This window comes from Dicentrarchus labrax, unplaced genomic scaffold, assembly GCF_905237075.1.
Source record: "Dicentrarchus labrax unplaced genomic scaffold, dlabrax2021, whole genome shotgun sequence".
Classification (NCBI taxonomy): domain Eukaryota; kingdom Metazoa; phylum Chordata; class Actinopteri; family Moronidae; genus Dicentrarchus; species Dicentrarchus labrax.
In genome coordinates this window covers 19,926,085-19,942,761 of record NW_026136715.1, presented here as the reverse complement: position 1 = coordinate 19,942,761, position 16,677 = coordinate 19,926,085, and the positions used below count along the sequence as shown (strand labels likewise).

Genomic DNA, 16,677 nt, shown 5'->3' with positions numbered 1-16,677 from the left:
TGATCATGACCTTGCTTTATTGTTGTGATTGATTTATTACATAGTTTTCTATTCTTTTGTTTTATTTTTCTTGAGAACCAATTTGTTACGTTGCTATATAAAGTTATCATCTGGATTTTATCACACAACACTAAACACATACAACTTAGTGGAGAAAAATATAATTATAAACCTGTAATGATTTTGTCTGTTCTCTCTCACAAATTGTTCATTTTTATAGTGGTTATTGATCCTGATTAACATTATTCCATGTGATATGGGTGTTTGCTGTTTTAATGTTTGTACACACATTCCCTCTGCCCAGTATAACCACAGCTGGGGGTTAAGGGTCTTGTTTTAGGTCACCTCAGTGGTGAGGGCTCTTTCATTTTCACCACTCAAGCCTACTTCCCTCACCTTTAGCCCACCACTGCCACTAAAGGCACTTACTACTTTTCTCTTATTTGCTTCAGACACTGGTAAGGAAAGTAATAAATCACCTGTACCATATCACATAATCCAATTCAATGTCCATAAATTAAATTTTTTATTGCAAAAATATTGTTGATCCACATTAGTGATAATATTTGAGGGCATAGGCTGTAGTGTTCCTGTGGATAACATTATATTCACCTTTTATCCACTCTCTGTCAGATATAATGTAACGATGATATGTCATGGTTCAAACTGATGTGTGATAGATTATTTATTGGGACTTTGAAGTGTTTGAGCTGTCAGAGTAAAGAAAAGTTACTAATAACATGATATGTTCAGAGCTGAAGTGTGAAAGGTCATTGTGTTGGTGTAATGAACAAGTTTGGTGCCAAAAGGACTTTGAGCAATAGTGTGCTCACCCTCTATAGTCTAGTAGCACGTTGCCTCCCTCAAGTTGCACAATAATCACCCTCCTGCTTCGTCTGATCTGAACTTTATTCAAATCTCTCAGAAGTTAATATTGTACTAATATTGTAGTGCCCAGCCACAGTTTACCAGAACAGAGAGGTGTGTGCTTTTCAACTAAGGTACAAAAATGATGCAGTAGTGATTCCAAATAAAACAAAAACATAAAACAAAACATGTTTACTGATGTACAGTGTATGTAACATTTGCACACAGTCGTAGCCTCTACTATCATCGTGCCAAAAGAGGATGCAACTCTCACACACAAGCATCAAAGTGTCGAACTGCTGCTCTCTTGTACACAAAAGTAACAACACAGTTACCTGCTGGGTGTGTATTTGTTTGTTTTGGGTTCAGTAATCCCACTGTGCTCTGTTAGCAGCATACACGGATGAATACAGTCGACACCGTTGGCAACACACACACACACGCACATTGTATACCAAACTATTGGAACGTCATGGCTGGACGACCCATGCATTAAGGGTGATGTGATTGGCCGTGTTGTTGCTAATAAAAGCTGCAGTAATGTCCACTGGGCAGCGATCAGACAGGATTTAATCAAGTACAGAATCATCCAAAAAAAGGTAGGAAGTGGTTTCAATAAGTAAGTATTCAGATCTTTTATATTCTTTTGTTACATATATTATAGAATTATCACTGATGCATTAATGTTTGAGCAGCACTTGTTGTTGATCAAGGTGGAACTGATTCTAACTACTTTATACTGTTTAATCTGCAAAACCCCAATCTTATAAAGACATTTCTGTCTGTAACCAAGTCATAAAACCTTATTTAAATAGGGAATATGTTTTTTATTTCCACTACTGGCAGATTATATTACTTTTTATAAGAAAACTAACGTTTACGGACTCAATTTTAGACTAAAATTACTCGGCAAGAGGGAGATATGTTGTTACCGATCAATGCAATGTTGTACTAGTTAGTTACAGTGGAGGACTGAAGGCCTCGGTAATGAAATTCACATAGTACGCTTGACTAACAGTTGTTAAAGACAAGTTTCATCCCAAGATCCATTTACTAAAACTATATCTTCACCTCCATGAAAGGGTCTGATTTTGATTAAAAAAAAAATCCACTTATGGCTTAATACACTCCTCTAAACCTACCATGTAGATTAATAGTCTATAGCAGCAATCCTGTACGTCGTCATTCAGATGTTGTGACTTTTTATAACATCCGACATTTACAAGCTGCTCACTGATAACATAATTACAAACATTACATTATGTTTCTGTTATGCACACATGTTTAATGGCTCATCCAAGAGAACAAACAGAAATGTTTTGACAGCTGTTTGATTTATTAACACATTTTCTATGTACATACACACAGGCTAGAATTTTTTGCTTCGGTTGGTATCAGCCCACTATGATGCTGCTGCTGGCAGCGTGACCTGACAGTCTTTAACATCAACCTCTCTGTTTACAGGATCAGTCAGGGAATAACAGCTCGACATGCAGGGTTACAGCTTCAGAAGGCAAATGGTGAACAAGGAGGGTCAGAGCTTGTCGGAAGAATTACCCATTAATGATTTAGAGGTAGACGATTTTCCCTGTTAGTGTATTTGGTTTAATGGAAAAGTATTTGATACAGTATCCTGTGAATTTAAAACTTTGAACAAAAGCAACAGAAGTGTTTTAAGGAGGTAAATAGGAACACACTATGTTCGGGAACTGGAAGAGAAGAGTTTCTTTAATATCAAATGTACAACAAGACAAGTATTATATGTGTATATATATAAATGAGAAAATGAAAATAAAATGCAGGGACATCAGATGTACAAGTATATTACCCATCACTGCCAACCTCAAGCACCATAGATCATCAACTTCATTTCCAAGGCAGAGAGGCACTTCATGGTTTACACTGATCACATTACAGTACGTACTCTTATTGCAAAGCTGCGACTGTATATTTACAGTCGTTACACACAGCATTTCCAATATAACATTCACTTTTTAGCATGTATCATAAAACAAAACTAATCAATATCAATGTCAGCTATTTACAGGCTAAAATAATCTCCAGACAAACATTTGGAACACGTTTCCAGTTAACAACACAGAAAACAAAACCACAGTCCAACGAAACAAACAGCTTCATGGAGCATTTTTTAACAGCAGTGCATCATCTACAAATGCATTTAGACACTTTGGTATAATTACCATAAACAAATGAGACCAGAGTTGTGAGGACTGAGAGCCTTACTGACACACCATGTTATATATTACTGTTACTATTATTTCTATCTTTTTCATCTTTGTTTTTTTGTCTTTATTTAAGAAAAAGACATATTGGATGTGATGTGATTTACTTTTATCACTTTTGTCACTGCATAAACTTATACAGATGAAATCTTCAGCTCTCTTTGCACTGGAACACCAGTAGTAGTAAGTAAGTAGTAAGTAAAGTGAAGTTAATGTACTTTATAATGACAATTACACAGTGAAGTTTACGAGACTGATGCTGCACAGTAATCCATCTGCATCTGTGCCAGAAGTGCAGCAGTTTCCCTGTGAAGTCTGTAGAAGAGTGTAAAAACAGTGTAAAGCCAGTAGAGGCTGCCAGTCATCTCAGTTTTTCTTTAGCATATAAATGTGACAAAAGCGTATAATGTTAATTGTGTACTGGTGTTAAAATGCAAACACTGCATTGTTGAAACTACTTTTTTAAAAGTGAACTTTTTCATTGCGTTTTCTTGACATCAACCCCTGTTTCAAAGCACTGCTCAACCCAGAGGTTATTATGTTTGTGTTCATTCAGATCTATATTGTATTAAAATAAGATCAGTGAGACAGAGGAAACTAAGGGCTCTATCTTCCTGCATGCTTAAAGCCAGTGTCAGGGCAATTTTTGTGGTTTAAGCTGGCAGAAACACAAAAACACCTTTCATGTATGTTTAGGAATAGTTAAAGATAGTCTGCTGCCAAGCCAAATTTCTAAGTATTTGTAGGACTCTGCCAGAGTAATATGGGTGCCATTTAAAGTTTTAATGGTCGGAAAGTCAGAGTCACTGGTGGAGGTGGAGAATATCAAGTGCTTGATCCTTTCTGCATTTGAAACTATGATTATATAATAATTAGAAAACATCAAAGTCAGAGACGAAGTCAGTGCCTGGGCTGGGGTGGAGCCTGGGGCATATAAAATTGTATCACCAGCAAAAGAAAAAGGACACTGCAGTATTGATTAGGAAGAATTAAGAGTTAAGAGTTATTTATGTATAAAGTAAACAGCAAAAGACCAAGGATAGACTGCTGTGGCAACCCATGTCTGGTGGTAAGATGGCTTGACTGTGTATCATCAGCGACGTCTAGTCTGCGTTCTCTCTGCGACGTCAGTGGAACCAGTGAAGCGTGGCTTCATCTCAACCTTTAGACTGTAGTTTGTGGAGTAGGATTTTATGATTGACAATATTAAATGCTTTTAAGAGCTTAAAAATAATTTTCTTATCCAGAGAGGAGATGATGAATGACACTGCAGCTGTGATTGTGGTCTACTCAGTTTAGTGAACTGTCAACTGTACGACTCTAACCAGCCGAACCCATATTTGAGCAGCTGCTTCACCGATAAACATCAGCTGTCTGTTCATTCTGCCATTGACATATTTAGATTGATGTATATTAATATGTTTTGTATTTGGTTTACTTTGGACCTCAGCCTCTCTCTTTGTTCCACCTGCTGCTCTTAAAGGGGATAAGAGGATTTCATTAGATGATTCTTGCATTTCTGAAACTAATAATGTATTCAGCCTGTTTTTCACGCTGTAACAAACTGCACCGTGTTGCTCTCGTGGTCACCAGAATTGCAAAAATTAGTGTTTGCACCAGGAGATTACGCTTATGTTTACACACTTTTTCAGGAAAATAGAGCCCTAAGTTTAGATGTACACAGGAAGACAACATTGTGTTTATTTTTTCTTTTTAAACAGTATGATAAAAGTCTGTGCATAAAGGAAATATAAAACACATATTTTGAGTAAATCCACCCTCACATGCTCTTTACTCCATTGCAAATAAATGGAATAAAGATAATTTTCACTGCACCTTAAAGATGCTCCTATTTCTTGTGAGCTCTGTATATTTGGTAACACGTTCATGTCGATCCTCTCTATCCCTCCGAGAACAGACCTGGGACATCCAGGCAAAATGTTTACATATTTTAACCTTAACTGTCTCCATTGCAGGCATGCTCCCTTCCTGCCACACCCTCAAGTGGAACAATTTGGAAATCCCTGCTGTACTCAAACACATAGATGGGGTTTCTGCAATGGTACATGAGGAGCTCTTATGTTCATGAGCTCTTAACTCAAAAGAGATGTGATCACTCACTCACCCTGTTCAGACATTTGAACAGTTAACTCCTGCCTCACAGAAAACTGTCCTCATTGGCGACAAAAGAGAATCCATTGAAGGCGTTGCTGGAGCTGGAGCTGGTGCTGGCGCTGAGCTCCGGGGTTTGACTCACTGAGTTAGGAACCATTTCTCTGGTGAACTCTGGATCAATATGCTGAGTGTCAGCTGGGCCTCTCTGAAAGGAAATGGAAGTGATAGCGTATACATGAAAATGTTATTTTCATAATATGCCTTTATTGCACCTTTATGACAAACATCATAAGTGGGGAGTGATGATTTGAGGTCTTAAAAAACCTCAAGAAGAGTCAAAAAATGTGAATGAACAGTAAGAAGCCTCATAAAGAGGTTGGAATAGTGAACTGTTCTCATTCATTTATTGTACTATTTTTAAAAGAGGATAAAGGGATTTAAGAAAATATGTAAAGATTAAGATTAGATTAGTGATTAAGATTAAGAAAATAATATAAGAAGGGGTTTTGTTGGCTGATGCCGCTGGAAAATGTGTTGAAGGTAAAAGACTGTAGAGGAGACATTTGAGAAGGTAAACAGAGAGTGCAGGAACTGACTTAAAAAGACCTAAAAAGAAAAAAAAGCAGTTAGAGCTCACAGCCTGAAACAACTCACCACATTAGGGTTGTAAGGAGGAGTTATTCTCTTGTGGTAAAGGTCGTCCCAGTTGATTGGAGAGAAAAAGATGTGGTTCTTTATTTCTAACTGTAAAAAAAAAAGAAGAAAAGTTATATATGTATACATGTGTTAAGTATTTAGTTATACTGACATTTTCTATTCCTCCAAATAAGAATTCAGACACACTTATGAGGAGAAACTGTCACTCCATTAGACGTTTGTGCAATTATGATGCTGTTTTAAACAATGAGAAATAAATATAATATAATAAAAAATATTTTTTCTGAGGGACTGGGTGCAGATCTGTTCTCAGGAAAGGTCCCAAACCCCTTTAAATATGTTTTTAGGGGATAGTTGCCCCAACACTGAATAAGCCGAATGCTCGACTAAAGCAAAATTTTATGGATAAGTCCTTTAAAAAACATCCTTCGTCTAAGACTAGGCTAATTTCTTGTCTGGTAAACCATCCATTTTATAGTGCAGCAACAGTTGAAGAACATTGTTTCTAACATAACACACTCACAAAGTCAGCGATGGCCCCGAGGCGTCTGTGCTGGTCCTTCTGCAGGAGACCCACCAGCAGAGCGCTGGCGGCCTCAGACTTTCCAGGAGGGAGCGGCAGCGGCTTGTGGAGGATCCCATCATACATTTCACCGACGTCACGGCTGTAGAAAGGAGGCTGAACCGGAGAGATGGGTATAGACATCATTAGTATAAAATCACACAATGCAATTATATGTGCAGGACGTGGCGGACTAAGGCTGTTGGAGCATTGCATTTATGGTGAAATAGCTTAGTCAGGGTCAGGATGAGGACCCTAGAGCAGGAGTTTCTTAATCGAGGATCACGGCCAACCCTATGTTCCCCTGTTGTTCCAACTTCAAATATTCAAATATTCCTCCTTTTGCTGTGGACCCTTACAACCTGCTCAAGGACCCCTGTTGGTCCCCTGACCCCAGTTTGAAAACTGCTGCCCTAGAGGATACTTTCTCAGCACTTTATCAGGTTTTGTCTACCATAGGAGCATCCAAGCATCCGAACATTGGTGAAATTGGGGCAAATTGGATAACTTAAAATTTGTGATTAAGGATGGGATTAAGTGCAGTTCATCCTGACAGAAACATGAATGTCAAACTTCATAGCAATCCATCTGATAATAGTTTAGAGTTTATTTCTGTCTAGCCCCACCGACTGATCAACAGGCCGACACTATATCCACAGAGCTATGAACAGAAGTCCCCCTTCAGTCAAAACTATGTTTTTTTTCTTGTGCAGAGTTTGAATCTAAAAGGATCCAGTATGCAACTTGTACAATGTGATGTAGAAACTTGAAGCCACCAGTCCACATACACTGAGAATGGACTTTACAGTGAAGTAGGAGACATCTTGTGTCAAACAGGGAAATTTTAGAAATGAACAACATTTGCATATTCAGAGATATCTAATGTTGAATTCTCAACTGTTGAAATTATACTGTTTTCTCCAAAACATATCAGACTGTTCAAGCAGAGTATTATATGTCCTAATATGTGTCTGGAGGGGATCTTTAATATTTTAACATCGCCATCATCCAAAATTTTCTGAGCACATTCATGATCCCTAGAGGAGGAACCTTTTCTATTCTGGACACTCCAAATTAGCCACACACAACCACACATACCAGGCTGTAGATCATCTCATAGAGCACTGCTCCCAGACACCACCAGTCCACTGTCCTGTCATATGGTTCCTTACGAAGAACCTCTGGTGCCAAGTACTGCGGACAGAAAGACAGACAGAAAAGATAGAATTAGAGAAAAAATGGGTAAATCCTCTTTTTAAAACGTGGTTAGTTAACAATTCTTCAGTAATAAAATGTCACATTGATGTCACTGTTGAGTTCTCACCTGTTAATTAGAAGTAAAAAACCCTCTTAAACCTAATAATGTATCATATACAGTATGTTATATGATAAATCATATAATTTGTTTTTATGTTTTACTCACTTCTGGAGTACCACAGAAAGTTGAGGTGGTTCCCTCCGGTTCTACGCCTTCTTTGCACAGCCCAAAATCTGTCAACACCACATGGCCCTGCACACACAAAACACAAGCAGGAACTTGTATTATGCTAGTAGAATTACAAATACTACAATAAAGACTAAAACATATTGAGTAGCTGCAACAAATGTGTCGAATCGGACTCACCTGAGAGTCTAAGAGAATATTCTCTGGCTTCAGATCTCTGTAACAGACACAAATGAGCAGATTATCAAGATAGAAGGTTAAAACTGAATTGAAGTGAATTTACTGTTTTGTGTTGTGCAGTACACAGCCTAAGCATCTACAGTATTGATGTAATAGATTATGATTCAGGCCAACTCAGGAGGGAGTTTTAACAAATAGAAGTGTGAGTTTGAGTCTGTTGGTCTGACCTGTAAACAATGTTGAGAGAGTGAAGATAGCCGATAGCGCTTGCTACCTCGGCTGTGTAGAACCTCGCTCTGGGCTCTGAAAAACACCTCTCTCTTTGCAGGTGGAAGAACAACTACAGAGGGACAGACAGAGAGAGAAAGATGAGTGGATGGATGGAAGAAATGAAAAAAAGAGCTGTTAGAAGAGGACAGAGACTTGAGGGATAAAGAGACAGGAAGAGGACAAAACCAAGGGAAGTACAGGGAGAGATTCTTTTGCAAACATAAATTTAAAAAACTACTTTCAACTAGGGTCTGGGCTACATGTTTGATATGTGTAAATAAAGGATTACTTATCAGGACATTGTTGTGTCCCGGCTGAACAACAAAAAAACAAAATGTACTGTCCCGTTCATTGACACTGTGAACTGTTTGATACTAACAGCCTTAGTTAACGTTAGACCCTGTTAAATACTACAAAAGCTAGCTTGGTTTTATCCAATATTAGTCACAGATTAGTACAATTATACAGATATACAAGTGAGACCATGAGTGTGATCATTAGTAGCACACTTCTAATGATAATGGTATTGCTGATAATGATGTTTTTATAATACAGATATAAATAACACAAACATAAAGCTTCATGTCTACCAGGATGTTACTAATTGATCTCTGTGCAGTTGCAGCAGAGGAGACACACATATCGTAAAATCTACAAAGTCTTAATTATGTTGACAATGGCCTTTATTATAGGAAACATCAACTATCTGAAAGTCAACATGGTTAACACAATCATGCACCTTTAATTAAGCCAATAAAGCTGTCCAAGATTCAGCTGAGTTCAGGAAGGAATTTCCATCAAAGCAGCCAGCACATAATCTTTAACTTTATGCCATTAAAACATGTATTCTATGTTTATTTATTCACTTATTTACTTTAAGACACATACCTCTCCCCCATTCACGTAGTCAAGGACAAAGTAGAGCTTCTCTGGGGTCTGGAAGGAGTAGTGGAGCCGAACCAGAAACGGATGTTTCAGACTCTTCAATAGCACGTTTCTCTCCGCCATTATGTTTTTTTGCTAAAAAAAGAAAAGCAAAAAAAAAGTTGGAAACGTAGGTAGGTTGTGGTCTGTTTGGATGGCTAGACAACCTGCACACAAACACAGAAACACGGTTTTTGGTGTCTTGTAATTTCTGATGTTCGACTAAAAGACCCTAAATAAGACGTTGATTGTTTATTTTTAGTGAAGTTACTGTACACACATGCCTCTGGACAAAAAACTATACTACATATATATTTATGAAATAAGAGGACTTAGTGATGCTGAACAACAGCCCACGCAAGAAGAAGTTGACAAGATGAAGCTACAACCAGAGAGGCGCAGTGAGAGGGAGGTGTAAAGATGTTTAAGAGGAAGAGAGGAGTCAAAGGGAAATGAGAGGAGAGGTGTAGAATCATAAGGGAGTGGAGTATGAGAGATAGAAGAGGAGACAAAGAGGTATTCAGAGAAAACTACAGCTGTTTCTCTCCAGGTTGGCATCACATGTGTGAGAGTGGTCATTATAAAGACATCAGAGTGAGATGGTGATGACCACATTAAATCTCAATCCCACGAATACACCAAACATACAGAGAACACAACAAAGACACTGAATACTGAAGGATATTAGTTACGGTCTCTGAGACACAGTTCAATTGGTGGTATTTTAGCTATGAAGTGGAAATTTTGTTTTTATTTCTTGATTTTAGAAAATGTTTTCACTTATTTAATCACTTTCACTTTAAGTGAGCACAGTTTAATTGTCTTTACGTATATATATATGTATATATATATGGGTTTTTCTTATGTTTAACAAACACAGAATCCAGTGAGCATGTACTTCTTTTCATAAACAACAAACACAACCTAGTTTAATTTATTTATTTTAAAAAGGTTAAAGTTAATTTGCTTCATTTTTCCTTTTCTATTTTAATATCTTAAAATAAATTCATAATAATAATATGATCACATTTGGAAACAAAATGTGTAGATTTGCACAAAATTCTTCTTTTTCTCTTTTATTTCTTTGTTCAGTAAAGTTATTTTTCTAAATGAATTGATCTAAAGGTAACATTTCAGTAAAGAGTAAAAAAAGAAAACAACTGAAGAGAAAATGTTTGTCTGGGTTTTAATTGATTGTTTAGTGTGTGTAATAATAATAATAATAATAATAATAATAATAATAATAATAAATAAGCAATAATAATAATAATAATAATAATAAATAAGCAATAATAATAATAATAATCATGTATAATTGCTTAAATGGTGTTTTAGATTCTCTTCCTCCCAAATGAGACCAAATGTTTGAGGGGAAATACTCCAGTATTAGCCAGTGAGCGAGGAACAAACTCCATAGACAGCTACACCCACAGTGACTCAGTCAGCAAACCTTAATGAGGGGAAGGTCACAATATTCCTTTTCTTGGACTTTTCCTAGAAGTTTAAACTGAAATTTCAGAAAGTTAAAGAATGACACAGAATGAAACAGACAAACTCTTTTCTAAACACTTCCACTAAGCAGAGGCAAACACTCCAAATGAAAGCCGGACAAGTTGTGTTTGATCAGATAGTCTCATTGTGTTGTCGGACAAACACAGAAGTGGCTCAGTTTATTTTCTAGGAGCAGTAAAATCTGTCCTTTGTACAGAACAAGCTGTAGATTAGATAAGACTGAGATTGTGTTGCTGGGCCAAAACACTGTTTACTAATAACACTCAAAGATACTCACACACATTTTCCTCTCTGCTCGCTTGGAGATATTTTCCACCTCCATCTACTTCAGCAGAGTGCTGTGTAGTTATACATAATATTTACATCAATGTATTTTGATTTCCTGATCACGATCTCTCTAAAAAGAAAGTCTGCTGAATCTCTTTTTAACTCCGTCTTTGTAGTGCATCAGTTCAGATTTTATATATCTTTCCCCTCAAGTCAATAAAGTATATCTTATCTTATATGTCTAAAGGCAGCATTATTTGTATTATTTATTCATATTTTTAAGAATATTTTGCTGCCGGGAAATAAATAAAAAGTTTATATTTTGATCCAGATTGTAGAGTCAAAAGCATTGTGTCTCTGAAAATCAAAACTCTCTTTTATCATTTTTAAGATGAAGGTTTTAAGCATTTGGTGCAGCTGAGTTGATGATGGAAGAAAAATGATGAAGATAGAAAGGAACAGCTGTCATTAAAAATGGATAAGCCAGAACTTTAACAGTGGGACAGCAGAGCCCACCTCTTTTTTCTTCAGGATGACTTTCTTCTGTAGCACTTTGACGGCGTAGAATTTGTTGTCGGCTTTGAGCTTGGCGAGCAGCACCTGCATGAAGGTTTGTTTGTTAGCGGCCTGTTTGGTAAACACAATCTGCACCAGCATCTCTAACACAACGCTGTCAGGACATTACATCAAACCCCTCTGAAAACACAACACAGATATGTGATCTGTGGAAACAGATGATACTGAGGAATATGAGAAGTGTGTTGATACAAAGAAAAAAAAAAGATCTGACATCAGCCTGAAGCCATAAAATTATTATTACTTTTATGTAGAAATACCTGCAGAGACAGGAAGGTAATCATTAAGAGTTCATTGTATTCTTTATGTGAAACACTCCTCTGCTGCCGTTTTATTTCTAGTATTTTGCTGTTCCATTGACTGGATGATGTTGAGGTAACCTTAAGAGGCCTCAGTGGACTGTAAAGTTAATGATTCATGAAGCAGGCAGCACATTTTGATCAGACAGCAGTCAGCAGGTAGACTCTCTCTGACCCGCTCTGCAATGTCAGCAACAGCTCACTATCTTCCCTTCTTATTCTCTCTCTTCTGTCTGACAAGGTCAGTGTGATAAAGTCGCCGCAGCTAGCTGGATCCACGGACACTGACTCTTAATCTATATGACCCACCATTAATTCCTCTACTCTATTAGATTTATTATTCTTTAAAGGCACCCCAGGTCGCCCAGTCCAGCTAAAACTACTTTCCCTGAGAGGTCCCTGCTGGTGAATATGTGACCTGAATGAGTTATAATAAGGAAACTGATGAAAGAAAAACACAAGATTATATTCAACAATAAAGAGATAGATAAATAAGTAATTGTTTCAGTGTTACCTTTCCAAAGGTGCCCTTGCCAATGACAGCCAAGAAGTCAAAGTCAGTGGGCCTGGCACTGAAACAAGACAGAGAGGACTCTATTAATGCATTGTACTGTTTGGCAGACAAAGTTATGCAACAACCTCTAAAGCACTTTATTTATCATAGCTCACAAAAGCTGCCTGCAGTAATATGTTAAAACTGGTCTGTCTAATCAGGAATCTGCATTCTGAAGCATACAATACAAAATTTAGTACATACATCATTAAAGAAGCTTTTTTTGGTAGGATTTTTACTGAATTGAATCACAGATCCAGACCATTGAAAATACACTCTAAGCTGTGTGTCTTAGCAGAAGAATCCCTGTGTGTGTAACATCAAAGAGATCTACACTTTACTGACTGTGGGTTTGCTGAAGGTCCCAGGTTGACGTCATCATGAGGAGAGGAGGACGGTGACCGCTGCTGGAGGACAAATAAACAAATACTCAATAAATACCTGCTAACCAATTTAAATCACTTTCATTTACTTTCACAATTCAACATCAGCATCAGTCAGTGTCCATCACAGTAAAGCTGATAAATCGAGGTGAGAATAACCTAATAGGCACCACTCTCGCCATTAAAGGCCGCGGTCATTTAATTAGAACATATTCAACATTTTTATTTGGAGACAAAATAGTCTCAACAAACTGGTAACACAGGAGCCGTGGCAACAAAAAGCAAAGAATATTCAGCCTGAAGACAAAAACTTGAGGATTTGAGTCACATTGCATGATGACTGTGTAGTTACAGAACCTCTCACTGTTAGAGATCATCTGTCTGATATGTTTAATGCATTCCAGGGAAAAGCTGCAGTGGAGATACTGTGACATGATGACCTGAAATCATGTCTGGTAGACTACAGTCCAACACAGACAACCACATCCTGGATGCATTGCTAATAATAGTTTTTAAACGGGGCTGTAGGCAGATCGACTGTCACATGGTTAAACAGGCCCAAAGTGAAATACAGAAGAAGCATCAGGCAGACGTTAAAGAGTGATTCTAGTACTGAGACTGAAATGCACTCACATTACAGTGTGCCATGGCCATTATCCATTCCACTCCCACTGGAGATCCAGCATCAGCGTGTGACAGACCTGTGAGAGGAGAGGAGGTATTGAGGGGCCAGCAGCTGTGCAGGATGCAACAGTTTGGGATTCAAACCATCAACCTTTATCCCTTCAACCTTCTCACATTTCACGGATAAGATTTCTTCTCATGAGCCCGGACCCAGAAGAAGCTTCCGCTGTGTGTGTGTTTGTATTTAACTGCTGACCTCAGTGTGACAACCTGCCTGAGGATCCAGAGGAGCTGGTAGTTCTGGTTTATAAGGAGCAAGATGCTGGAGCAACAGAAACACAATGAAGGACATTGTGTATATACTGTGAGTGTGTGAGTGTGTGTGTGTGTGTGTGTGTGTGTGTGTGTGTGTGTGTGTGTGTGTGTGTGCATGTGTGTGTGTGTGTGTGTGTGTGTGTGTGTGTGTGTGTGTGTGTGTGTGTGTGTGTGTGTGTGTGTGTGTGTGTGTGTGTGTGTGTGTGTGTGTGTGTGTGTGTGTGTGTATGTGCATGTGTGTGTGTGTGTGTGTGTGTGCAGGGACTGTATCAGTGAACACGTTTACACAGTAAATATTGTTGTGTCATTCACATATGCCAAAACATATGGGATGACCGAGGTCACACACACACACACACACACACACACACACACACACACACACAAGAAATGAAACAAATGTCCCAATTATTCTAGTTTCTAGGCCTGTTAATGTTTTTATAGGCATAAAGACAAAATCTGACTATTTATTTTGCAGATAATTCCTCTATCAGGTTGCATTAACTGTAATTATATAACGTTGTGAGGCGCAAATCTACATTAAATGAATCCAGTTGCACCGACAAAAATATCCTGCAATAGTAAAATATCTGATCACAAGTTAGCTGTTTATTATTCAAGCTATTATAAGATTAATAAGTATTTGGAGAACAAATGTAAGCATCTTTAGTTTGACTAAACCGACTGAGTCACATTTTGGACTTAACACTTCTTCACTTGAGCTGTGCTTTCAACAATGTAATTTCCTCTTTGTAAATTAATCTACATGTTATTGTTATATTGTTAACTTCTTACTGTCCCCTAAGAAAATACTCTAATTAAGGCGTCTTAATTCATAAGACGTAAGGAGTCTGCTGTGCAAAATGTATATTATTTAAAATTGTCAATTTCACCAACTTGTAACCGTAAGTTTTTCCACATTCACTATCTACATGAAGAAAACACATGATGTACACATTGAATAGGAAACATGGGAATTCAGTCCACAATGTGTAATATTGTATGTAATACATTTGCAAAGCATTCGTGGTTTTTCTTTTGCAGTTTGAATAAATGACTGCAAGATAAAAAATAAATCCATCTCCTGACTGAACTGAAGTCAAGGAAAATGAATCTGAGACCTCACAGCGAAGCATTATTAATACTGTGCAAAGAGAGGTATTTAAAATGATCATGCACTTCACTATAACTTTTTTTAACCACACTGATCTTCCACAGGCAAGTAAAGCTGCCACTTTTGCCAACAAAAAACAGGGAAAACTTCTGAGGCAACCAGCTGCTTGCTGTACAAAGGTTCATTCCTCAGAAGAGGCAGCAGACAGAATCACCAAATCACCCCAGACTCAGACAAGAGCTGTAATACATTAAACTGTTTCAAGAATACCTCAGTAAGTTTTGAGATAGATACCACAAATGATAAACTAACAATTCATTATCAGAAAAATTATGACTTTTCATTAAAGAAGAAAAAAAGTCTGATAAATATGAATCAGCACAAATTCAAAGACCAGAGAAACAAAATAAGAGGAGAATCCTAAAAAAAACCATCACGGCGTGAACTCTACATAGACTGAAAGTGATCACAGGGAGATCAATAACCTGAGGTCACTGTACACTCAATACGTGTTTCAGATATAATGTTGTTTTACTGAATATTAGCATTATACCACAGCAGCACAATAAGGTTACTAGCTGACAACTTTTAAGAACAATACAATGCTGGTGAGGAGAAAAATCCACTAACAGGAAATAATCTGTGTCATTTATTTAATGTAATAAACAGGCACTAACAGATAATGCAGATAATGCAGGTTATTAGTGTAAAACAAGTACAGTGTGCTCACCTGTGTGCAGAGGAAGAGGTGGTCAGTGTGCAGGCAGTGTACTCTGCGCAGACACTGAGGACACTCAAAACAGATTTGAGCTGGCAGAGCTGCAGAAGGCTCACAGCTGAAGCGGATCTGAGGTCAGTTTTTACTTCTTTATTTCAGACGGTCATAGAGGAAGGTCGACTTCAAGAGAGTGAATCATTGATGAGAAGTTAGAGGCTTCAAATGAGGCGGAGCTTAGACCTTTTGTGACTGTGTGTGTGTGTGTGTGTGTGTGTGTGTGTGTGTGTGAGAGAGAGAGGGTTGGTTGCCCACACTTCAAATAATTTAACTTCCGGACTCTGCTGTACACTTTCAAAATAAGAGTAGTAGCTTTGGAAATGTTACTAGATTATATTGTATGTATATGTATGTAATACATATAATGTATATTCTATTTTGTAAGAATAAAATATCTTTTTTGCACAGAATATAATGATTGAATAATACTCCTGTAAATAATGTAATGTTATAAGACACTGCTAATATTCAATCTTTTTTGACTAGGCACTGTAGAAAGTGTTCAATATTATGGAAAATGTGCTTATTTTCTTTCTTTCCAAGAGTTAAATGAGATGATACCAAAAAACTGGAGCCAGGAGGCAATTAGCTTAGCATAAAGACTTAAAGGGGGGAACAACTAGCCTCTTTCCTGAATAGGGATGAAACCAACGAAACACAAATTGTGAGTGTGTACATGTTAACCAAACGAGATGCAATATGTTAATGAACTTTAGTGTTAATAACTGTGTTTTTCAACTTCAGACAGACCTAGGCTAGCTGTAGTAAGCTTTGTAGTTAAGGCATCATGAGAGTAGTATCCATCTTCCCAATTAACTCTCAGAAAGAAAGAAATTGGTAATATTATTTGACATAACATATAAAATACCTATGTATAGATCTGTGACCTACCTTAATAAGTAATTAAAAAAAAAAGATTAACTGCTGGACACAGGATGTCTCCTACTTTCTCAGTGTATGTGTGCTGGAGATTTCAGGCTTCCATGCCCTGTGTAAG

At 37.5% G+C, this 16,677-nt stretch overlaps 1 protein-coding gene across 2 annotated transcripts; it reads right to left on the bottom strand.

Moving 5' to 3' along the window:
• Positions 1-2,182: 2,182 nt before the first annotated feature.
• sgk2a (serum/glucocorticoid regulated kinase 2a) lies at positions 2,183-15,889 on the bottom strand. Of its 2 annotated transcripts, none has more exons than XM_051425646.1 (13): positions 15,636-15,889; positions 13,486-13,553; positions 12,815-12,873; positions 12,431-12,488; positions 11,558-11,641; positions 9,227-9,358; positions 8,296-8,408; positions 8,069-8,105; positions 7,868-7,954; positions 7,543-7,638; positions 6,406-6,561; positions 5,880-5,969; positions 2,183-5,430 (listed from the first exon to the last, which is right to left on the bottom strand). In XM_051425646.1, the coding sequence occupies exons 2-13, from the start codon at positions 13,504-13,506 to the stop codon at positions 5,269-5,271; spliced, it is 1,095 nt and encodes a 364-aa protein (XP_051281606.1). In that variant the 5' UTR covers positions 13,507-13,553; positions 15,636-15,889; the 3' UTR covers positions 2,183-5,268. The 2 variants fall into 2 exon arrangements, with proteins under 2 accessions (XP_051281606.1, XP_051281605.1); XM_051425645.1 differs by having other exon boundaries at positions 12,815-12,876; positions 15,636-15,888.
• Between the last annotated feature and the right edge of the window lie 788 nt (positions 15,890-16,677).